Genomic DNA, 25177 nt, shown 5'->3' with positions numbered 1-25177 from the left:
CCTCCCACCCCAGTTGCTCTTAATGAACCCACTACCGCCGCTCAGAGCACAGCAGTCATGTTGTGATGATTAATAATAACTAGTGACTAGTGGTGAATGTAGAGAGAAAGGCTCTTAATGTGTAGTGCAGTCTCCCCTGGCGGGACCCCCCAACTCTTTTACGTCGGGGCCCTCGACTCCTACGGGGTTATTAAACCAGTTAATTAATTAATTAATGAACCTGTCTTTCAGTGGATGACAGGCGAGTAGAACCAATTTACTTATATTAAAAGCCAAACATTAGTATTGAATTTCATTTATGAATTTTACAATTTTTGTTTTTATCACGTGATCTAACCCTACTGGTGGCTGTAGTCACACATCCTAGTGCCTTTCCTAGTTCAAATCCTAATCCCATATTTGTCTCCTAAAATCTTACGTTAAAGTGTCATTTTAGGATTTTCTTCACGTTTTAAAGGCGGATTATTATCCGCCTTTAAAACGTAAGAAAAACGAACATTGCTGTAAAATGATTAAACACATCAACAAATAAAATGTCAATAAAGGTTTGGTCAACAAAATAGCAGTATAATGGTTGCTACTCTTAAAAAGCATGTTGTACTGTTATGCTTATGAATTCAGTCAAAGGCATCAAATAATGGTGTTATTAAATGTGTAGTCTCATATAAAACGGTCTGCTGGTGATAAATAAGAAATGTGAGGCTACATTGGAGTGTGTGAGCAGACGTTGCGTGCCCAGTGAGGCCAGCAGTATGTGAAGGTTTACGGTGTGTTGCGTACAGAAGCATTCATCGTGTCAACATTTGAGGTGCATCCCGCAGACACTGACCTTACTTCCTGAGTCTTTGGTGCCACACTCCCCCTTATCGTACCACCATTTGTTTTTCAGCTTGTCTAAGACTCCTTGCTCACTGAGTTTCAATACCGCAAGGTTTACAGGAGTTCTTCACGTGGGACATAACATAAATAACATCATAACATGTTATTTTATGTTATTCAACTCTTTAAATACTACTTTATCATGGTAAAGCGATAGAGCCGGAGCCTGGCTTCTGATAAGCTAGCTGTGATTGTGTTGCTAACCATGGCTAGCATGGCGCCAGGCCCTAGCTCTATCGCTTTGAGTAATCGGCACACACTGATCAATAGTTATCAATGAAATCAATTCAACTTGCAGGACTAGAAGCTGCGTAGCCATATAGGACAGCAGGTAAGCTTAACTTAAGGCTGCATTTGTAGCCTACTTAAGGCTTTGGGCATGGTCCCAAAAGGTTTGGCACTGCGGATCTACATCAGTAACCCTTTGTTGTCCAAAGCAGCCTTCAGATTCCTTTTCTAAAGCGAATGTCTTACAAAATCTGCCCTTCAGTACATCTTGTGCTGGAGTCCACACCGGGAACAATATTTCAGGTGCGTCATTGGAGGTTGGGGTCTCGAAACGTGCTGAATAATATTGACGCCATCGGAGATGAAGGTTGATCTCCTGGTTTCAGGCAGATCACAGGCTGGGTTTATGGGCTTATATCTGTTTTATATCTCGTCCAGCAACATTTGTTGGCACGGTTCAGCTTTGGGTTAATTTGGTTTCTTAGCGGGACCGAATCCGTGAAGTCGATCATTGACGGGACTTTACGTTTTGCAAGACATTTAGCTTGATTTACTTGACTGCAAGATTTCTAGTCTTATTTTCTTTCAGGAAAGAATTGGTTTGTAATTGAACATGATTTGAATATATTGTATTCACCACTGCAAAGCTGCATCACGAACAAAATGCACATTGAAATCTGATGAGTCCATGAGTACGGATGGTATGGATGAAGCACGTCATGTAAACATCCATAGAGATGAGGCTGTGCTGCCTGTGTACTGAACACAGGAGTGCTTTCTGTGTGTACCGTGGAATCTCAACTCTTTTAACAGAGTTAGACTCCTTCCTCTTCCATCGCCAAATAGTTTGAACGTTGTTTTTTTTTAATCACTAAATGCATCTCTGCCAGTTACGCAGACCAGTTGCACTTAGAATGTTCCTATCAACCAGGTAACTCCCTATAAACCTTGAAATATTAAAACCCCATTCAAAAAGTAATATGTATGCACTAATAATGTTTAGTATATACATAACACTGTTGTGTCTTATCTTTCTGCATCTTGTGAGTGAGTTCGGAGGCGACAAACCAAAAAGCATGAAAATGTTCACACACATTAATTCTTCCAGCAGTACTTTCACTTACCGACCCATGCTGTTTGAAACATTCTTAAACCGGAACTGATTAAGGAGTAGTTTCAAACTGGTACTGACTAATTTATAGCAGTCTTAAACTGGTACAGATTAATTTGTAGTTTCAAGCTGGTACTGACAAACTTGTAGCAGTCTTAAACTGGTGCCGATTAATTTGTAGTTTCAAACTGGTATTGACTAACTAGTAGCAGTCTTAATCTGGTGCGGATTATTTGTAGTTTCAAACTGGTACTGATTAACTAGTACCAGTCTTAAACTGGTGCAGATTAATTTGTAATTTTAAACTGGTACTGACTAACCAGTTTTGAACTGGTTCTATTGTAGTTATTTGTCTTTTTAACTCGTAGACACTTAGATTTTGGTTTGAAACTGACAAACCTAGCTCTCCTTTTCTATCAAACTAGAGATCTAACTAAAGATGCACCACTACGTTGTTTAGATATCCTTTAGTGTCCTCTATCTTCATCTTCTTAAAGGGGAAGAAAGATCAGCATGAAGAATTACAGATGATAAAGATGAGGAAAGCCTCTAAACAGCGATCTCTACATTCTATACCCTATTCTGCAGTTATATACTCTAATATCTGTTATATACCCTAATCTTGGGTTCTAAACTCTAATCCCTAGGTGCTAGACTCTAATTTGTGGTTCAATATTTTCATATATGTTATATACCCAAATCTATAGGTTATATGATCTAATCTCTACATTCTATACCCAAATCAATACTATAATCTATAGCAACTATGCAGAATATAGAGTACATTATGTACTCTGTATTCCATACTCTGATCTATACTCTTTACTCATCTATACTGATATCTACTCTATATTCTATACTCAAATCAATGTCTATTTATACATACTGCGATCTATTCATATATATTCTATACTCTACATTCTCACATGCTTTCAGAGGCATTCTCCTTGTTTGTAGCACGCGTCATTCCATGCACCACCAGTACGGCATGCATGTCCTAGTTTCTGCTTTATTCTACATATTCATAGCTGACCCTAACACTCACACACACGCACACAAATAAATTCATAAACGCACACATACTCAGACACACAAATAATCAGAAGAAAACACTTGGCAGTTTGAGGACCTCTGGGAGGCCTCTGGCCTATATAAAGCCCCTGGACAAACTTCAACTCCCACAATGCCTCACTCATGGTATGATTAGTTATATTAAGAATGACTGTACGATGCTATTTATAAATCAAGTAGGCTAAAGAGAAGAGGAAGTTTGTTATAAATATGGAGACCACAGGGCTTAGATGCTTCCTGCTCCAAGCTCCTAAATAGGGCAGAGTTTGATGTGCACTTTCATATAGTCCAAGACCTAGTAGTGCACGTGCACTATCATGTAGTCCAAGACCTAGTGGTGCAAGTGCACTATCATATAGTCTAAGACTTAGTGGGGCACATTCATATAGTCCAAGACCCAGATGTGCACGTGCACTATCATATAGGCAAAGACCCAGTGGTGCACGTGCACTATCATGTAATCCAGGACCTAGTGGTGCACTGTGGTGCGGTCATGCCAGACATGCGATCTCATGCACTATCGTCAGCATGCTACAATCAAGAGGAACACCTCTGGCATCAGGCATGTGGTCTACACTGGTCTCGTTACGATGCACAAAACATGCGTCAGGACCCTCCCACTCTGCCGTCTCAGACGCACACATCTGTGGGATGTACACACTGTTCTACATACTGTGTGTTGTACACAGTGCGTGTTCCACTCTGTTCTCCATGCAATTTGTTGTTCTAGAAACAGTGTATTGTATACATTGTGTTGTACACATTGTATTGTACACGGTGTGTTCTACATGTGTGCGTTGTACACAGTGTGTTCTACATACAGTGCGTTGTCTATAGTGTGTGTTCCACACAGCAGACGGTGAGACGGTAGAGAGAGAGAAGGTCCTGCTCTTACCTAGTGAGACTTTACCTTTCATCTGATCCTTGTAGAAGAAAAACTGACAAGTTACGAATCCTCTGAAGTGCCTACTCATTTCTCAATGCACCGCTAAACTTCTAAAAGGCTAACCCTCTGTTAAGTGACGAAACAACTCAGAATGTATTGATTGTATAATTTGTTACTAATGTTTATCTTGAATGAACTACCTGGTCAGTCAATCACTGAAGGGAGCTCTGCCGTTCAGTGATTGGGTTGAAGACGATAACAGGGTTGTCTTTTCCTACGGAGCTGGTCTCTGTCACCTTATTGTACTTTAGTTATTCAAGGTAAATGGGTAACAGCTGGGAGCAGTATGCTAATGCTATGCTAATGTTATGCTAATGTGACATTGATATGAGCCAACATTACTTTCAATTTTAATTTAAAACTCTGACTTAACAACCTTGCTCTTTTTGTTCAACTAAGACTACACTTAAGTATTCCCGATGTGTGACGTGCAATTCTAAATGGAGGGAAAGAAGGCACGTTATTCATTAGTAATGATAATGGATCAATTAGGTGAATAATTGATCAACCATCATAAATGAATCCTCTAGTTTTGAGTAAGTATGGTATAATGAGTAAACATTGAGTATGCACAATGATGTAGAATAATGAACCTCACCAACGCCTAAAGTTCCAGATCGTGTCCAGCTCCCCAGAGCCTAAAGAGTGTTTGAATGCTTTGATTCTTTCCAGTGGTTCTTACATACAATATATTTATTGTTAAATTACTAACGCATGCATTTCTGAGGATAAAATAATGACAGAGAGATGCGCCAGTCAGGTTTGAAATCAAGTGAAACATCGCAGTCGATCACTCAACGGAACAAACCCGCAGGCATTCGGCCGTCAGCCGGAGGAGTGGCTTTGAGTGCCTGTAGCATCCACCTTCTGCTCACTCAGAATGGATGACTACAACAGCAGCGGCAAAGCCTCCTCTCCCCTGCGGCCCGATGCCCAGTGTGATGTGCTCACCATGCAGGCTTAAAGCAGCAGTCCACCCATTCTCAGCCTGGTTTCCATGTGCTTTCCTTTTTGCGGGAATGACGTGACCATAGCCTCCTAAAACACCTGACCATCTCAAGGATGCTCAAATGTTTGACTTCCGGGACACGAACCCTCATCAGAGTAGCCAGAGGTGGAACAAGGACTGTCCGCCTTGTCTCCACTCTGGACCCGAATGACTCGGTTTCTGCCCTGCCCTTTGGAGGTTTTTGGTTCGCTGTCTCGTCATTCCTTCACATTTGAAGGAAACAAGGTTTTTAAATCTGTGAACTGTCCCTTCTCAAGGTGGAGCCAAAGACCAATCCGCAGTCTGACTAGTGCAGTCCCTTGTGTCTAAAGGCAGGGGGCCGAGGGCCCCGGGTCTGCAGGGGTTCCCCAGGGTTTACAAGGGTATACAGGGAACCCCAGGGTCTAAAAGGGCCCCAAGGGTCTACAAGGGCCCCCAGTCTAGAGGGGCCCCCAGTCTACAGAGCCCCCCAGGGGGCTACATTGACCCCATTGGTTCTAAAGGGGCCCCGGGCCCTACAGGGGTCTACCGGGGCCCATGGGGTCTACAGGGGTCTACCGAGGCCCATGGGGTCTACAGGCGCCCAACGCTCTGCTACAGTCAGCCAGGCCTGATTGAGGAGTGTTTCCTCGGTTTGGGGGCGCTCCTGACCAGGGCCCCGGCTCAAAGCCCGGCCCCAGGACGCCTCCTGGACTGCAGGGTCCCGCTGCGGTCCCCAGTCCAAGGAGGACGGTGGCACAGTCTGGGACGCGTCAGCCGGACGCAGAGGACATACGTGTAACGGAAGGGCGTGACTTTGGACATCGTAATGACCTTAGGTTGGACTTTATGTATTCTGATGTAAAAGGTGTTTTTAAATGTGGCCCGTGTTGGTTATGGTTCACCTGAATACCTCCACAGTGGGGGCGGGGCATGGATGAGTCTTTGGCCGGTCTTGGGTCCCAGTGTGGGACCAAGAACGACCAAGCGGACTGTGAGAGGAGGGTGATGTCTGACCTGTGGGGTTTCCATGGTGTCATTAGAATTCTCACGTTTTTTATGCCCGTCATGCTTCGTCCCCTCAAGACCCCGCTGTTCGCCTCGCAACCCCGACACCGCCCCTTAACCCCCAGAGTTCAAATCCCTGACCTCCACTACCCATGACCCCGCTGTTCCCCTCGCAAAACTGACAACGACCCCTGACCAACGCTACTCTGACCTCCACTGCCCTGACCTCCACTGCCCTGTCCCCGCTGTTCCCCTCGCAAACCTGACAACACCCCCTAACCCCCAGACCCCCACAATCCCCCCCCCCCTACCCCCCATACCAAGACGCCCACCTGACCCACCTGAGGTTCTGGGCAGAGAACCAGAGATATCAAAACCTTCTCCGTTGGCCTGTGGATATAAAAAACAGAGGGAAGGTTCCTGTCTTTCATGAGCACAGACCAAAGCTCCCTGCACCAAACTAGTTCCCCCCTCCTCGTCAGTCCAAGACTAATCACTGCTTCTAATTTAGCCAACGAAGGGTTCCCGGTTCGATCCCCACTGCTAACCGTAGGACTACAAAATGCAACTCGTAGCAGCTGGTTAAATTTGGGTTAAAATTTGGTAGGTTTGTTTGCTGACCGCCTTGCCGATTACTCTACAGAACTACGGTGGCCGAGACATGAAGGCTGACCTTGGAGTCCCCTCCCCCGCTGCCACACTCCCCCTTGTCGTACCACCATTTGTTTTTCAGTTTGTCCAACAGGCCCTGCTCGTTCAGTTTTAACACTGCCAGGTTAACAGCATCTCTTGAAACGATAAAACATAACTTGGTAAATACACAGGGCCGTGAGAATCTAATGGTGCGTGTTAGTGAGTAACGGGAGTCACGTATCATTGGCCGAGAGGGGAGACCGGGAGACAGATTGACGGTGGGGATGGTCTGGCCAGAGTGGGGGTGCTGGGTGTTTAGGGGCTGGGGGGGGGGGGGGGGGGTCTCTGTTGGAGAGGTGGTGCAGGTCGCTGGGGGGGGGGGGGGGGTGCTTGGTGTTTAGGGGCTGAGGGGGGGGGGTCTCTGTTGGGAAGGTGGTGTAGGGCGGTAGGGTGTACACATTGTTTTCAGAGGATAGATGATCACATCCAGCATGCACATTGACATTCAGCACAGCATCTCAAGAAGCACGTGTGAAACACTCAGTAAATATCCAGTCTGCCACAAGACGGGGAGGAGGGGGGGATTCTGGGAAATCATAGCAAACCAAATGTGTTATGGGAAGGGCTGTGATGTCACAGATGCATGTTAAGTCAAATGCTCTTAACGAAGGAAGACAAAAAGAAGAGCGATAGACAACTGGACAGATGGATGGATAGAAAGAGACGGACAGAGAGATAGAGAGATAGAGAGACAGAGAGAGACTGACAGATTGATGGATAGACAGATGGATGTGAATAGAAAATGGCTGAATCAAGATAAAATAATTGTCAAAAGGTCCTCCTCGTTGATTTTAAGTGATTGAGGAGTGGGGAGTGAAGAGGAGGTTAAATCAGGATAAATAACAGGTTAAACATTAACATCATGTGTGATGATTGAGAAGTAAAGGGTTAAATAACATGTGAGGAGGTAAGGTTAAAATAATGTGATGGGTGAGAAGTAAAGGTTAGGTTCCCATATTGGGCGTTAGGGGGGGTCTGGGGACATCAGGGGGGGTGGGCTACCATAACAACATGGGGGTATTGTTATAATATCCCACCCACCTTAATGCCGACCCTTTGGGCGTGGCCACTCCGTAACCCTTGGAGTCCAGGTTCCCGCCCACTTTCATGGTGTCGCAGGGCTTCCGCTGCTCGATGTACTCGTTCATGGTGGACTCCAGCAGGAAGGCGAACTTCCCCTTGGACTTGCGGACGCGCGCCACCCCGTCCGGCGTGGTCTTGGCGAAGACGGACGGCTCGGCCGACTTCATGTAGGACCACATCTTCTCGTACACGCCGATCTTGGAGCGCTGCGATGGGGGGGGGGTTCAACCGGTCAGCTCAATGGTCACGTTTCGTTGAGGACAATACAGATAATGAAGTGATCATCCATGGAGGACTAAAGTACAAATGTAGAAGGAATTTGTCGAGCTGAAGGCATCTTTGTTTTTGTGATAACATGAGAAATCTAGAATAAAAAGTTGAAGATGATATCTAAATATAACCGTGGTAGGGGGGACAGAGGAAGGGGCTTTGCTCATGGTAGCTTCTACAATTCTGTCACGTTTCCTGTTGGCCTGAACGGTGAAGCTGAGGAAACAAAACCGACGGCCGTGACTGCGATGTGTCAGTTAGTTTGCTCCAGCTCCAGCTCCATCTAGACCTCAGGACGTGGTTTCCGGTGGACGTCGTGGGGGTTCAAGCGCCACCTGAACCGGACCGCCTACGACGAGACGGGTTTCGAAAAACAGCCAGCGAGCTGCAGACAGTCGCCCACCAGGGAGTCGGTGGGCAGCTGTCCGCGGGAGAAGGTCCAACATTGAGGACGGCAGAGGCAGGCGAATGTGACCTTCTGCTGAGGAGCGAGACGTCGCAGAGAGACAAAAAAAGTACTTCCAGTCCCCAGGCGACCAGGAGAGACGGTTCCGTCCCGAGACGGAGATACGATCTGCTGAGTCAGGAGGAGTCATGACCCAACAAGCGGGAAATCGAGAGCAACACCGAGTGCCGTCACGCGTTCCCAACATTTGACCGGAACCCGACAGTTGAAGTATCGTCTCACTTCAGATTCTGCCTCTAAAAACACCGGTCCCTGAGGCGTTAGTGACCCGAAAAGAGAGAGACGCGGGGGGAGGAGTGGAACACCGAGACCTGCGGCAGAATGAACCGCTTCTGTCCATTGGACTACACACGGCCTAAAGGTCTGTGAACCTTAGTCTTATCGACTTTCTTCAGATTAATCCCCGTTGGGGCTGAATTTGGGAACAGAAATGTCAGAATACACCCCAGCGAAGTTGAACCTACCAGCCTGCCTCTAGTGAAAAGGTCTGGACAATCGGAGGGCCGGAGAATTCACAACGAGCGAGCGGGCGTGCTGCTGGCATATTGATGACGTTTCTGTCATGTGATCATGTGTATTTTGAATTCCAACTTATGTTTGCCTTCCACTCTCGCCGCAAAAAGACAGTTGGAAGCCTCGGCCGCCATCTTTGACGTGAAGTGAACAAAACACTGCGACTTTGCCCTGCATACTTTTTACGTTCCTTCCTGCCTCCTACACACTACACCGAGGCGCCAACCCTAGCCTCAAGTGTCTCCTGTGTGTGTGTGAACCCGTCAGATGCGGCTTAGCTCCCGCTGTGTGCTGCATGTGTGAAAGGGCAACTCCGGATCACCTCCAGACCTGGTCTCCGGGGTTCAACCAGAGTTCACGTGTGAAAGGCCTGTGAGTCAGTTTGGATATATCTGTTCCCTGGGCCAATCAGAGAGAAGGTCTTGATCCAAACACACAGCGTCTATTGAGCCCTGGGGTCAGGGGTCACCAGGGGCTCGCCTTCCCTTAATTGAGGGGCGCAGGGATTGGATCCCTTTGACTGATGGTGATCTGGGCCAATCACAAACTCTGAATTTGTAACCAATTATGTATGATCCAAATCATGGGACCATAACCGCTTTAATCAGTCCCTTCAGAAAAATGCGGCGTTTCTTTGTGATTGTCACGGCCAAAAATCCTTGATTATGCGGCAAGTTTTCTTAAAAAATGCGATGAAATGTGCGGCATATTTATGCAATTGTATGCAATGAAATTGCGGGAACTTGCGAAAAAATGCGGGAACTTGCAAAAAATGCAGCTTTTCGATGACGTTCACGTCGCGTAATTACGTCACTTCATAACGTTCCCATGGCAACAGGGGGAAATGGCTGCTTTTGTGTGAAGTAAACGCAACAACTGCTAAGATATAAGTGACTTTTTTGCAACGGAAATGCAGGGATTATGAAATCATGCAAGCCCCACATAATTTGCGCGGAAATCGGCAACTTATGCGGTGAAAGTGCGGCATATTTAAAAAAATGCGGCCCCCGCATGAATATGCAGACTTTGCCTGATTATGCGTTGAATAATGCGATCGCATAATCGCGTTTTTCTGGAGGGACTGTTTAATATGCAAACATGAGGGCCTGTTAAATAACAGTTGAGGCGTTATGGGTGTAGGGATAGTGAGCATGAATCACTAAAGTGTCCCGTTAGGATACACTGAAGCATCCTCGGGGCCCCCCCCAAGACGATTCAGTGGCTGGTTGAACTTCTAGTCAAGTTCCAGCAAAAACCTGGAGGTTAAGGTGGGGGAGAGTTAGTTGTATCGCTAAAGACTATTGGAACGCAGCCATTTCTCCCCATGAACGCAACCCCCCCCCCCCCCCCCCCCCGGGCTGACACCGCGGCCCTCAGCGGTGTTAAATCACAGCCCTGTCCTCCTTCAAGGTGTGCTCACCAGCGCACACAAGATTGAAAGTTTTGTGCGCATCAATTTTTCAAGGGCATGCATTTTTTAATTCGAAGTACGTTTTTTATCCCAGACTGCTGCCGAGCCGGATGAAAGGTTGGGAGTAGTGCGGTGGTGAGATCTGATCTGCCCCACGGAGCGGGGAGGTGATGTCTGCTCTCAGAGACACCAGTCAGACCCGCTGGTCCGTCATCAAAGGAGTAGACGTTCTATGAAAGCACGACCGTGAGAAGATGTTCTGTTCTCAGAAAGCCAGGGCCCTGAGAACATCAGCAGATGTTCTGTGCAGGCGCGACCACGAGAAGATCAGTGGATCGCCCCCCTGGCATCTTCTCAGAGCAGCACTAATCCACAAGCATTAACAGTATAAAGACGGGGCATTAAAGCAGATAATGTAAAGGTGGTAGGGGAGGGAACACAAACTCCTGCTCCTATCAGCAGCGGGCTCTGCCTCCTGGCCAAACCGCCAACGCCTTGTGCCAACACAGCCGCCTGCTCCCCCTGCTCTCTAATTGGACGGCTTCACTGCTCACATCTCGTCCGCCATCGCTGGCGTGTTTTCATTTGAACTACGCTACCAACCAAGCGGTTCCTGTGTGCTTTTACTGCAAAGCAAACCCAACACACTGCCCTTAGGTCTCCGTCGCCCCCCCAGACCCACACACAGGCTCCCTCCTCCCCCCTCCTCCCTCTTCCCTCCCTCCTCCCCCCTCCTCCCTCTTCCCTCCCTCCTCCTCCCTCCTCCCCCCTCCTCCCTCTTCCCTCCCTCCTCCTCCCTCCCCTCCCTCCTAATCCGGGGGAGAAGGAGAGAGCGGCTAACCCCGGGACGCTAACGTCTCATCAGACCACCGCCAGCACTGACATCCCCCCCCCCCCCCCCCCCGCCCCTCTCCTCCCCCCGCCACCACTACCCCCCTCTCTCCCCACCCTGCACACACCTGGAGCAAATTAGCCCCGCTGCTTGGAGAGACCTCACACACACCTCCCCCCTTTCTGCCTGACACACACAAGCACACACACACACACACACACACACACACACACACACACACACACACACACACACACACACACACACACACACACACACACACACACACACACACACACACATCTGAGGTGGTCCCACAGGCCACTGACAGCAGGCCAGTCATCTCCGTGCCAACAGATGCTGAGGGTATTTGTAGGCCCGTCCTCCGCTCATCAAACCATCTGGCATCAGAGGAATGGGGTCTCCGAGTCCAACTCGCAGGGGTCTTCAGCAAAGCTGGACCACCCTGAGCATCCCACTGCAGAGAGACCCTAATATCCCCTCATACCCTCATATCATCACACAAACAGATGCCTGCCCCCTGGTTTGTTGTCCCTTATCATTTCTACTCATCTTCAGATATTTGGCTTTGGAAAACCGATGTTTGGCCCCTTTGAGCTTCCTTAAGTCTCGTCGACGTTTTTGGAAGAGGAAGTTCCGGAGAACCGGGGATGTTCATGACGACACGATGAGTTCACCATCCACTAATACCTCCGCCAGCGTTACGAAGTTACCCACACGACATCTTGTGTTAAGTCATCACAGAACCCCACCGCTGGGAAGAGATTCAGGCTGAACGACTGTGGAGCTTCAGTGGACGCAGGACGAACTCTGGTGGCCCGGCGCGGGGCGGACGGCAGAGCCTCCCGTCACATCCCGTTTGCTCCTTCATTAAGTATGCATTAAGAGGAGGCTGCGGATGCTGGTTCATCCTAGGCGTGCGAGCCGTGAGAGCACGGCAGCGTATGCGCTACCCTAGACTACCAGACTACATGCGTCCGTCGACTGAGCAGTGACAAAAAATGACACAGAGGTGAAAAAAAAAACAATCCTATCGACTCCACATTTCTTTAAAAAAATATAACGGCCGAATCTTCCCTGCATGTTATTGCAAAATGGATCCACTAGTCGCGTGGAGTGTGTATTTGCATAACCGCGATCTGATTGGCCGACGGATCCGTCGCCGCCTGAAAAGTTGAAAATTTCTCAACTTTTTGACGCAGGCTACGGAGCCGAGAGAGCGGACGCACCCACAATGCATTTCGAGAGTGTCCCACGCAAAGTCAATGAGGTCCGTCGACGGACGCATGTAGTGTGAATGCGGCGTTAATGGCGCGGACTGATGGTGATAACCAGTAGGGACAGCAGCGGGATGCAGGGCGTTCATCGACGCTAGACAGGGAGCTCAGGAGTGTGTCGCTTTTGTAGAAATCTACAGTCACAAAGCGCCCTCAAACGTGTACATCAACTTCAGCCTCTGGGAGACAAATTGACAACAACAAATACGCAAACAACAATTATGCGATTGATCGTCCACAATGCACCAGCACAGTGTTTACATTGGCTCAGTCCCGACCACATCCAGATCTCCAGAGTAAACGAATGAAAGAGCGCGCGCGCGCGGAGACGCTGGTTGCTGCTGGCTGGGACTCTCCGGGGGGCTAGTGAGATAGCTATCATGTCATCCCAGATCATATCAACACGCACGCTGCAGGGTCAGATACACGCTATCTGGAGGTGCTGCAGCGACCGTGTCTACCACGTGGTCTGTACTGAGAGTACTGGGTCTTCATTGGTTATACTGGATCAGGACTGCTGTTCTGAGTCTACTGGGTCTGTACTGAGTCTACTGGGTCTGTACTGAGTCTAGTGGGTCTGTACAGAGTCTAGTGGGTCTGTACAGAGTCTACTGGTTCTGTACAGAGTCTATGGAGTCTGTACTGGTTGAACTGGGTCTGTACTGAGTCTACTGGGTCTGTACTGAGTCTAGTGGGTCTGTACAGAGTCTAGTGGGTCTGTACAGAGTCTACTGGTTCTGTACAGAGTCTATGGAGTCTGTACTGGTTGAACTGGGTCTGCACTGGTTCTACGGAGTCTGTACTGGTTCTGATGGCCCTGTTCCGAGATCGAGATGCACCTCCACCTTCAGTGGAGCTGAGGAGTTACGCTGGCCATCGACTACTGATCGGCAGGGCCTCCTCTCTGTCAGGAGGAAGCACCGCCAGCAGCAGCTGTCTCAGCGAGGGTTCTGACGCCTACCCTGAAGAACTCCTTGGTGGACCCGGAGTCCAGCGTCCCGTAGGCGATCTCCGTCTGCTTGGCCAGGTCCTCGGCGCTCTCGATGGGCGACACCATCCTCTCGACGGTGAGGAAGGCCGCCAGGTTGGCGGTGTAGGAGGAGATGATGATGAGGGTGAAGAACCACCACACGCCCCCCACGATGCGCCCCGAGAGAGACCTGGGCAGAGGGGCGGAGACACGACAGACATGACAGAAGCCAACCACCGCCTGCTGGGGGAAGGGGGGGGGGGGTTAGTGCCCCAGAGCTAGCGCTGAGCTAGCTAGCTATTTCTGGTCTATTTGTGTTCAGTCGTTTAGCGGAGGCTCTCGTCCAAATCACCCGGAGCAGAAAGGGGAATTCCGAATGTTTTCCTGAAGGAGCAGGAGGAATAGTCTAGGAGTATCCTCTCAAAGCTGCAGGTCAGATTGCTGACCTCGGGGGGGCGACCCCAGAACCTTGCAGCTGTGAGAGGCCCCTCTGTCCTTCTAGAAGGACAGAGGGGCCCGTAGCATAGCGTGGCATCTTATCCTAGCTGTCTTTGTTGCATACGGGGAACGGGTTAACCTGGCGATTGTTAGTGCTTTGCACTTGTTCCATGAACGTCCTTTCTGCACCGAAAGCGATATATTGTTTCTCTTTCTTCTGACAAATGTACTGCTTCTGCTTGATGCCCTAAGTGTGAATGTAAATGTACAGGAGGGGGGATGTGCTTGTGGAGACACGGAGCACAGTCCAACGAGTCCCAGGTATTCACCGCGCTGTCTCCTCAGCCTTTGACGAGCAAAGCGCAACGGCACGACTTTAATCTGATCCTATTGATAGCAACGCTGCCCCTGCATAGGGGAAATACCATTTCAAGTATCAATATGCACAAGTTAACTGCTCATCTCTTAATGGTCTGAGTCCCTTTACGACGGAGGATCGGATGTATCCTCAGAGAAACCCTATAGTTACCATAGTTACGTGTGGTTGCTACTAGTTTCCCCGCAGAAGTGTGTGTGCCGACTGCGTGGAGTCATTTTCTTTTCAAATCATTACGACAGAAAATGAGATTCTATGATTATATTTGATCCCGGCGACGGAACCTGACACCTCTCCTGCTCCGCGTTTGAAGTACGACGCGTCTGAACTGAGTCCCCACGGCGGGTAACTAGAGGGGTGGACCTGCTTCTGCACGTCGCTACCCTGCTCTGTCTGGGACTCAGTGGAGCTCGGAGTGAGTCTCTCTGATGTCAGAGCAGGACTGGCTTGAGGGTAAGATAGAGAGGAGGAGGAGGAGGAGGAGGAGGGGGTGGAAAGATGAGGAGGAGGAGAGGAAGGAGAGGATGGAGGAGGGGAAGGAGAGGTTGATAAGAGAGAGGAGTGGAAGGAGGAGGAGGGGGTGTGGGTGGTAAGGAAGAGAGAAGGAGGAGAGGGTGGTAAGATGAGGAGGAGGATGGGAAAGTGAGGATGGAGGAGGAGAGGAAGGAGAGGGTGATAAGAGAGAGGAGGAGGGGGTGGTAAGAGAGAGAGGAGGAGGAGGAGGTGGTAAGATGACGAGGAGGAAGTGATGAGAGAGAGAGAGGAGGAGGACGAGGGGGACGGTAAAATAGAGGGAGGAGGAGGGTTGCAGGTGGTAGGATAATAGAGATGTTCACTTTGTCAACACATTCTGACTAGAGGATTGGGGGGGGGGGGGGGGGGGAGGAGGGATTAGGCTTCCCAAGCAATAACAGCTCACAGCTTCTGTCTGTCTTCATCGTGTGTGTGTGTGTGTGTGTGTGTGTGTGTGTGTGTGTGTGTGTGTGTGTGTGTGTGTGTGTGTGTGTGTGTGTGTGTGTGTGTGTGTGTGTGTGTGTGTGTGTGTGTGTGTGTGTGTCACTCATTCATTTCTTCAAGGATTTCTGTTTCTGGCAGGAGATGCGGGACGATGACAGTTGGCCAGATTCCGTTATTAACATCCACCACAAATTCCCTTTTTCTGAATGCTTACAGCTAAGTGGAGCGTGTTCAACATGCTACCTAGCTAACTGTTGAGCATGCAAACTCACCAATGAATGACCTAGCTAACCTAAGCTAGAAGCTATTCTCTGTTCCGCATGCTAGCTGCTAGCTAGCTAGAGGCCAGTCCTTGCTAGCTAACGAGCTGACTACAGTCCCTGACTAACTAAGCTCCTGGTGAAATGGTGCTTTGCGTTTATGTGGAAATGAATCCACTTTGGTCACTGAGCTGGATCCGTGCTATCAAGGGGAAAATGAACTTTTCCTGGTAAATGGGACTTAATGAGACCGTCATTTTCTGCTCCAGAGTTCAAGCACGGCCGTGAATTCAAAGTGGTTCCCGCATTGACTCATTCATTTGTCAATTGACATGTCATCTAACCACACTCCACCCTGCTTCTTGACACCACAGATGACGCGGGGCGTGAGGGTGGATGGCGATGGTGTTGATGGGTGGAGGTGATCGGGTGAATACCGTGGACTCCGGAAGACCCAGGTTCTACCACGAAGACCGGCGGGCGGAGACATGGGACATGCAGCAAAAACACGGTAGCCCTCCAAGAGCCGTGACGAAGAGGTGGGTTCTCTGTGCATTCTAGCCTCCTCAGCATGGTGGATACAAGTTAGTTAGTGGCTAGGCTGGTGTCTCATTGTGGTGGATACAAGTTAGTTAGTGGCTAGGCTGGTGTCTCATTGAGGTGGATACAAGTTAGTTAGTGGATAGGCTGGTGGCTAAGCGTTGGGGATACAAGTTAGTTAGTGGCTAGGCTGGTGTCTCATTGAGGAGGATACAAGTTAGTTAGTGGATAGGCTGTTATCTCATTGTGGTGGATACAAGTTAGTTAGTGGCTAGGCTGGTTTCTCATAGTGGTGGAGAATTGAGTAAGTTAGTAGACTTGTGTCTCAGCATGGTGGATACTAGTTAGTTAGTGGCTAGGCTGGTGTTTCAGCATTGGGGATACAATTTAGTTAGTGGATAGACTAGTGAGGTATTTGTATACAGATTACAGCGTTTACATAACCGTTAACATAATGGGAATATTTAACTTGATTAGATTTGATTAGAGAATTTGCCCATCAAGGTACTTACACAAGGTCCAAGTTTAGATGAACCGCGTCTCCTCTTCGCTACGTTGCACTGGGTTTACCATAACGTGGAGCACTGGGTTTACCATTACGTGGGACACTAAACATGCTTGTTAATCTATCAGCTGAATCGGCCGTTTGTAAATGGATGTGACGCAAATCTCTTTCGGTGCATGCATTGAATGAATCTATCAACCTTAATGTGTAAAATGGGGTTTACGTGACAAAGTGTATGGATTGATGATCCCGGTTATCTAGACGTCCTCACCACTTTAATCTCTGGAATAGGTAGATTCACTGAGCAGACTTGGGGTCAGTTCATCTGGAGCGCTGCGAGGTTAGGGTTGGTGTCTCGGTGCGACGGTAAACACTCCATGAAACAATGGGATGGATATGGGCTGAGGTGGAGGATGAGGGGGGGGGCGACAGGCGACCTCAACGTAACATATATGCACCATGGCGAATGGCAGGGAGGGATGGGCAGTAAAATGCAGAGAGAGCCGGTGAGAACATGGACCATGAGATGCTGGGGGTTTGAAGGACCAACCTTGGAGAGATATCGCATCCTTGCTGCATGAAGGCGCCCAGCGAGAACCACAGGCTGTTAAAAATGCCAAAGTCGTTGGGAGGGTCTGGCGGGCTCTGGGGGTCTTTGGCCTCGTCGCTCTCGTCCAGGTGCCACTCGTAGGGGCTGAAGCGACTGACCAGGAAGAGCACCACGCTGACGCCGATGTAGGCGAACACGATGCACATCCAGATCTCGTAGGCCAGCGGGTCCAGGAAGGAGAACACGCCGGGTTTGGACTTCTGGGGCTTCTTGATCATGATGGAGATGCCCAGGGACATGAAGGGCTTGGAGAAGTCGATCACCTCCTCGCGCACCAGGGTGATGGTCAGGGGGGCCACGGCGATGTCGGCTCTCTGGGAACACAGGAACGTTAGAATGAGGAACCACCGTTAAACACAGGAACATCAGCCAGGAACCACTACTAAACACAGGAACCTCAGAGTGAGAAACCACTAAATACAGGAACATCAGACTGAGGATCCACTACTAAACACAGGAACCTCAGAGTGAGGAACCACTAAATACAGGAACATCAGAGTGAGGATCCACTACTAAACACAGGAACCTCAGAGTGAGAAACCAGTAAATACAGGAACATCACGAGTGAGGAACCACCGTTAAATACAGGAACATCAGATTGAGGAACAACCACTAAACACAATAACATCAGAGTGTGGAACCACCACTAAAACAGAGGAACCTCAGAGAGGAAAAACCACTAAACACAAGAACATCAGAGTGTGGAACCACCACTAAAGCGAGCTGAACCAAAGCCCGTTCCTCATCCCCATCCTCCCAACACTGGAACCAGTCGGTGGTATGATTATTAAACCACCAGAACCACCTCTCTCCTAACGACGAATATGAAGGCTCTGTGTTTTGGAGAGAAGTATTATCGCGCGCTGAAATGGAGTTGATTGGAGCGGATTTGAAAGGCAGAGGAATGAAAGAGAAAGTTGAGTCACATCATCTTTGTGATCGGAGGTCTTTTGTCTGAGCGGGAAGAGGAAGACTGAGATCACAAACTGTTCCCTGATGGGGGATTCAGCCTGCGAGAGACAAAGACCTTGCCGCCGGAGATTCATCTTTATCCTAAGACAGCAGTGCAAGTTTCACCTGCACTGCTGTCCCGGCACCGGGGAACTGAGGCAGTTTATTTTACACCGATAATGTGAAACACAAGAGGCAGAGGACCATTTATTACCGGGCGGTTTCATTGCAAGCGTAAAATAACTCGTCTTCCAGCATTCAAAGTATGATTTAAAGGCTACTCTCACAGGTGTCAGGTAAAAAAAGGAAGATTAAATCTCGGCGTGTGGAGGGGACCCCCAGATCGGTACTCACCCCGTACACCAGCTCACCCACCATCCCGTTCCAGGTGCGCGTCTCGGGGTCCCGGGCGCCGTACTTGCCGTCGGACACGATGGACAGCTTGTAGCGTATCCCCACGTGCTTGGCGATCTCCGACGCCAGGTCGACGCAGTAGCCCTCGTACCGGTCATTCCCGTCCAGCTGCATAAAGTTTCTCTTGTACATGACGTACGGCGCTTCCTGCCAATCACACGCGTGTTAGACATACACAGAGCACGGTGCGCGCTTGTGACGGTGCACGTGACGAGTGCACGTGAAGAGTGCACGGACGAGCGGGTTGGCGTGCAGACGGATGGGATGGATGGGTCACCAAGAAGCAAAACAAACAGCAAGGTGTGTCAGGTGGGGGGGTCCTTCTTGAGGTCTCTCCCCCTGGGTCGGGGGAGGTCCTCCTTCTGGTCCTTTAGGGCTGAGGGCCAGGATCACCGTGGGTGTATATATACCTTTCATTATACCAATACAGTTAACAAGGCTTCTGCCCAGGGGGAGGGGCTCTGGTTTAAAGGAGGGGCTCCTGGCTAGGGGGAGGGGCTCTGGCTAATGGGAGGAGCTTATGCTAATGTTGAGTGCTCCTGGCTAGGGGGATGGGCTTCTGGTTTAAAGGAGGGGCTCCTGGCTAGGGGGAGGGACTTCTGGTTTAAAGGAGGGGCTTCAGTCTAGGGGGAGGGGCTCTGGCTAATGGGAGGAGCTTATGCTAATGTTGAGTGCTCCTGGCTAGGGGGATGGGCTTCTGGTTTAAAGGAGGGGCTCCTGGCTAGGGGGAGGGACTTCTGGTTTAAAGGAGGGGCTTCAGTCTAGGGGGGGGGGGGATTATGCTAATGAGGAGTGCTCCTGGCTGGGGGGAGGGGCTTCTGGTCAATAGAAGGGGGCTGCTGGCTAGGGGGAGGGGCTTCAGGCTAGGGGGGAGGGGCATCTGTTTAAAGGGGCCTTTCTGGTGGATGGGGGGGGGGGGGCTACTGGCTAAGGGGAGGGGCTCCTGGCTAATGAGAGGAGCGTATGCAGATGGGAGGGGGTTCTGGTTTGTGGGAGGGGCTATTTGAAGCTTCTGGGAGGGGCTACAGGCGGCTTAGATGTCAGGCAGGTGTCAACAGGTATAAGAGAAGTATAAAGCCAGGGGGGAGCCGGGGTACAGTTGGGGGAGGACGGGGGAGGGAGGGGGAGGCAGGCGGGAGGGGGGAGGGGGGAGGGGGAGGCAGGCTGGGGGGGGGTCACCTTCCAGTTCATCAGGTGTCATCAGTGACCGCAGAGAGTCTGCTTGGAACTCAACAGTGTGTGTGTTTGAAGAAATACTGAAAATCAATCTGCTGATAGCTAATATATCGATATCTAATGCTACGTTGTATAATATCACAGGGGGGGGGGGGGGGGGGAAATAATTGCATTAGATGACTTGCATCATTTCCGTATATGCTATAAATGATCAGAATCTGGTGCTTTTTTCTTTGTCTAATTAACCGCAAAAGCACTTCCCTTGATATTGCCTCTTCTATCCAGTTCTATTCTATCCGGCTCTATTCTATCCAGTTCTACTCTGTCCTTATCTATTTGATGTAAAACAGCTGATGGAAAAATCAGACATGAATCAATGTGGCCAAGAGCCTAAACAGCTTCTTGACATATTCTATGGTTTCAAACACGCATGGGTGATGGAATTATGCTTTCAAATAATAATCTCCGAAACTAGGAAACTCTGGCTCCTAGTTTCCTGCTGGTGACCAACTCACGGGACGATGGCTCATGGATGTCAGGCTACACGATGGTGGATGACGTTCTGAATTTACCCAAGATGAGACATGTTGGGCAGAGGCAGAAGGAGTGTGAGGTCGTGGGCTTTAAGTGTAAGGTAGGGCGTACCCTGTCTTACATTTAACACGACCGTGATGGAGAAGATGATTGTGTTCAGGCACAGTGTCTGTGTTCACCTTACAAATTACCGAACACAGACTGGGATCCAACCGGATGTTGGGAAACCCAAAAGACTACCGGTGGAAACCTACTCTCTCCTGATTGGTTGTAAGCTGTATCCGTCTCTGCTGTCACTGACCTCTTACCCAATGAGAGGGAAGCTGTTTGTTTTGTACTTACGTATGCACTGAACGTGAACAAGATGGAGTCTACACACAGCTATCATATTACCAAGGCCGTTATTGTGATGTCACTACTACGACAGGCCACTGCTAAACAGAAATGTAAAGTGCTTTGGCATCCACACGGGTACACTCGAAACACTCGTCCGACTGTTTCAACGTGTAGTGAGTGGATGGAAAGCAGCCGGTAAACCTGTTCTACCCTCTCGGGACAGAAGGCCGGAGCCTCGACCCTGAGGGGCAGAAAACTTTTGGCGGGAGATTTTTAAAAGCAGCCTGGAAAGTGTACCATAATAGTAGTGACCACAATTGTTCGGTTTTCCACAGAGGAGGACTCATTGGTGACCTGGGGGTCCACTATGTACACAAACTTCTCGTACTCGTTCCAGTAGCCCATCTGAAAGCACAGAAACACGCGTTACCACGGGAACATGGGTCACAACGTGAACACGCTGCCATAGGAACACAGTTACCACAGGAATACAGGTCACCACGGGAACACAGTAACCACAGGAACACTGTTACCATGGGAATACATGTCACCACGGGAACACAGTAACCACAGGAACACTGTAACCACGGGAACACAGTTACCACAGGAACACAGTTACCACGGGAACACAGTTTACACAAGAACACTGTTCCCACGGGAACACAGGTCACCACGGGCACACGTTTATCACAGGAACACTGTAACCACGGGAACACAGGATACCATAGGAACACAGTAACCACGGGAACACAGGATACCATAGGAACACAGTAACCACAGGAATACAGGTTACCACGGAAAAATACAGGATACCACGGGAACACAGGGCACCACGGGAACACAGGTTACCAAAGGGATTACAGGTCACCACGGGAACATGCCGCCACGGGAACACGTTCCCACGGGAACACGCGACCGCAGGCGGGGGGGATTGGTAACCGTAGAGACCAGGGACAAGAGGGCGGACGGCTTTGTCCGACCAGACGGATCAATACCGCAGTACTATGGCTAGCTGTTCATGTTTCTAACCGTATTCACTACTGCTCGTGCCATTTGTTTAGTTGATCATCAAACGTCTATAAAGCAGTGCACTGATATGTGGGAGTACAATTCGACCGGTTCCTCAGCCCCTCACTAAATTATAAATAAAACCAATTATAATTCAAGGCTAGTTTTTAAATAGTTTTTCGAAATGAAGCATAACATGAGTAACAAAAATGCTGCCCTGTGCTCCAACACTACCTCCAGTTAGTTTCTATTATCATATTGAATCTATTTGAATACAAAATGTAATCCTATCCTTTCTCCTGGTGTCAGCATGGACACCCCCAGTACTCACTCTGGTGCAGACCCACACTGGACCCCAGGGGGCGCTTTCTCGGGCAAGTAGTGCTTGACCCCGTGTCTCACTTAGAATGATTGTATATTTGTATCGAGTGTCTGCATTGAGTCTGCCTAACGGCATTTGTTAAGCTTCTTTTTTTTATCAGAACACATTGAATTCCATCAGGGACTATGACACATACTTATATATCTATATATATACATACGTTTATACTGTGACACTAATAAACTATAACATAACATGCCATAACACCAAACATGGAACGTGACTTAAACAAGATAACATCCCATTATATACCTAAACATAAGACAACATCCCAAAACATGACCTAAACACAAGATGGATACCATAACATGGCCTAAAGATAAGATGGATACCATAACATGACCTAAAGACAAGATGGATACCATAACATGACCTAAAGACAAGATGGATACCATAACATGACCTAAAGACGAGATGGATACCATAGCATGACCTAAAGACGAGATGGATACCATAACATGACCTAAAGACGAGATGGATACCATAGCATGACCTAAAGACGAGATGGATACCATAACATGGCCTAAAGAAAAGATGGATACCATAACATGATCTAAAGACAAGATGGATACCATAACAGGACCTAAAGACAAGATGGATACCATAACATGACCAAAAGACAAGATGGATACCATAACATGACCTAAAGACAAGATGGATACCATAACAGGACCTGGTCGCCACCTACCTTCCTCGCTCCTCCGAGCTTCATCTCGTACACGTCGATGGTGAAGTTGGTTCTACGGCCGAACGTATCGAACTGGATGTTCCCCGTCATGCCCGTCACCTGTACCTGAAACACCGAACACAGAATCTTTTAGAACCAACCTACAACACAGTGACGAGAACCCTTTAGAACCAACCTACAACACAGACCAGAAACCGTTAGGACCAACCTTCAACACAGACCAGAACCTTAGACCTAACTCCAACACAGCAACCTGACCACATTGCAATCAAACTACAGCAACCCTTGCACACAAAATAACCTTTAAAAATATACAACACCACACAGACATTATAAACCACAACAACACACAGACAGAAACTACAACACCACACAGACATTATAAACCACAACAACACACAGACAGAAACTACAACACCACACAGACATTATAAACCACAACAACACACGGAAACAAACTACAACTACATGCACATGGACACAACCTACAACAACACACAGACATAAACTACAACAACACACAGACATAAACTACAACAACACACAGAGATTATAAACCACAACAACACACGGACACAAACTACAACAACACAGACATTATAAACTACAACAACACACAGACATAAACTACAACAACACACACATAAACACGAACTACAACAACACAGACCAAAACTAAATCACAGACAAAATAAAGTACAACAACAACACATACATAATAAACTACAACAACATGACGCAGACACAATCAACCCCAACACAACAATAGCCTTTAGAGACAAGCTACCATCTTGAGGGCCCTCTCGATGTCGATGCCCTGGCTCCAGGGCACGGCGGGGTTGGCCAGGCAGTCCCCGGCGCTGCCCCTCCGGGACACGTCCACCCGCTGCCGCCGCAGGTACCGGAAGGCCTCCGACAGAACCAGCACCGCGTCGTGGGTCAGGGCGGACGTGTACTGACAGACGGACGGAGGGAGGGAGGGACAGGCGGAGGGAGGGACGGAGGGAGGGAGGGACAGGCGGAGGGAGGGACAGACGGAGGGAGGGACAGACGGAGAGAGGGAGGGAGGGACAGGCGGAGGGAGGGAGGGACAGACGGAGAGAGGGAGGGAGGGACAGGCGGAGGGAGGGACGGAGGGAGGGAGGGACGGACGGAGGGAGGGACGGAGGGAGGGACGGAGGGACAGGCGGAGGGAGGGACGGACGGAGGGAGGGAGGGACGGACGGAGGGAGGGACAGACGGAGGGACAGACAGACAGACAGACAGACAGACGGAGGGAGGGACGGACGGAGAGAGGGACGGAGGGAGGGACAGACGGAGAGACGGGACAGACACAGAGACAGCCAGACAGACGGAGAGACAGAGGGACAGACGGAGGGACGGAGGGACAGACGGAGGGACGGAAAGAGAGAGAGAGAGAGAGAGAGGAGGGACAGACGGAGAGATGGAGGGACAGACAGACAGAGAGAGACGGGGGGACAGAGAGACAGGTGGAGGTACAGACAGACGGAGAGATGGAGGGACAGACCGACAGAGAGAGACGGGGGGACAGAGAGACAGGTGGAGGTACAGACAGACGGAGAGATGGAGGGACAGACCGACAGAGGAACAGACACGTATAGACGGATGGAGTGACAGAAAGAGGGAGGGACAGACAGACGGACAGAGGGACAGACAGACAGAAAGATGGAAGGACAGAAGACAGGCCGACAGAGAGATGGAGAGGCAGACAGAGGGACGGACAGAAAATAGACCAATAAGACAGCCCAGAGGAAATACAAAAGTTGTTGCCGTGCAACGCGGCAGCCTCCTTCGTGCTTGTTGCGCCGTTGCCGTGGCGACGTGTTTCGAGCTCCGAGCTGGGACGTATTATTTACCAACGCTCGGAGACCCAGATGGACGGATTTAACATTTCTAAAAAAGCATTCCATCTCATAAAGATTGAAGTCATGGTAATGAGACACGAAATAATAACGCTCTTAACAACACCTCGCCAACACCTCCCCGCACCAAATCAATAAATACACCATCTACACCTACTACACCTACTACACCTACTACACCTACTGCACCTACTACACCTACTACACCTAACGCAACTAATGCCTCCTGAAGAGGAGGTTTCCAGCTTCCAATCCTTAGGCACAGTATATATATAGTATTGTTTGTTTATATATATAAATATATTGTGCATGGACAATATATGCATGTCGTGTGTATACTACACTACAAACACTACAGTACCGTATATACTAG

General features: G+C 49.2%; 1 protein-coding gene across 1 annotated transcript in view; it reads right to left on the bottom strand.

The window, feature by feature from the left end:
* The window catches only part of gria3a (glutamate receptor, ionotropic, AMPA 3a), a 58654-nt gene that overhangs the window by 505 nt on the left and 32972 nt on the right, over positions 1-25177 (bottom strand). Inside the window, exons 7-14 of the mRNA XM_056594629.1 lie at positions 23709-23876; positions 22922-23026; positions 21141-21248; positions 18738-18944; positions 17373-17746; positions 13738-13936; positions 7945-8192; positions 6884-6998 (exon numbers count right to left, since the gene is read on the bottom strand). Coding sequence (XP_056450604.1) covers positions 6884-6998; positions 7945-8192; positions 13738-13936; positions 17373-17746; positions 18738-18944; positions 21141-21248; positions 22922-23026; positions 23709-23876 — 1524 coding nt within the window. The remainder of the gene's footprint in view (positions 1-6883; positions 6999-7944; positions 8193-13737; positions 13937-17372; positions 17747-18737; positions 18945-21140; positions 21249-22921; positions 23027-23708; positions 23877-25177) is intronic.

Source organism: Gadus chalcogrammus, chromosome 7 (assembly GCF_026213295.1).
Source record: "Gadus chalcogrammus isolate NIFS_2021 chromosome 7, NIFS_Gcha_1.0, whole genome shotgun sequence".
Taxonomy (NCBI): domain Eukaryota; kingdom Metazoa; phylum Chordata; class Actinopteri; order Gadiformes; family Gadidae; genus Gadus; species Gadus chalcogrammus.
This window is presented reverse-complemented; position numbering and strand designations above follow the sequence as displayed.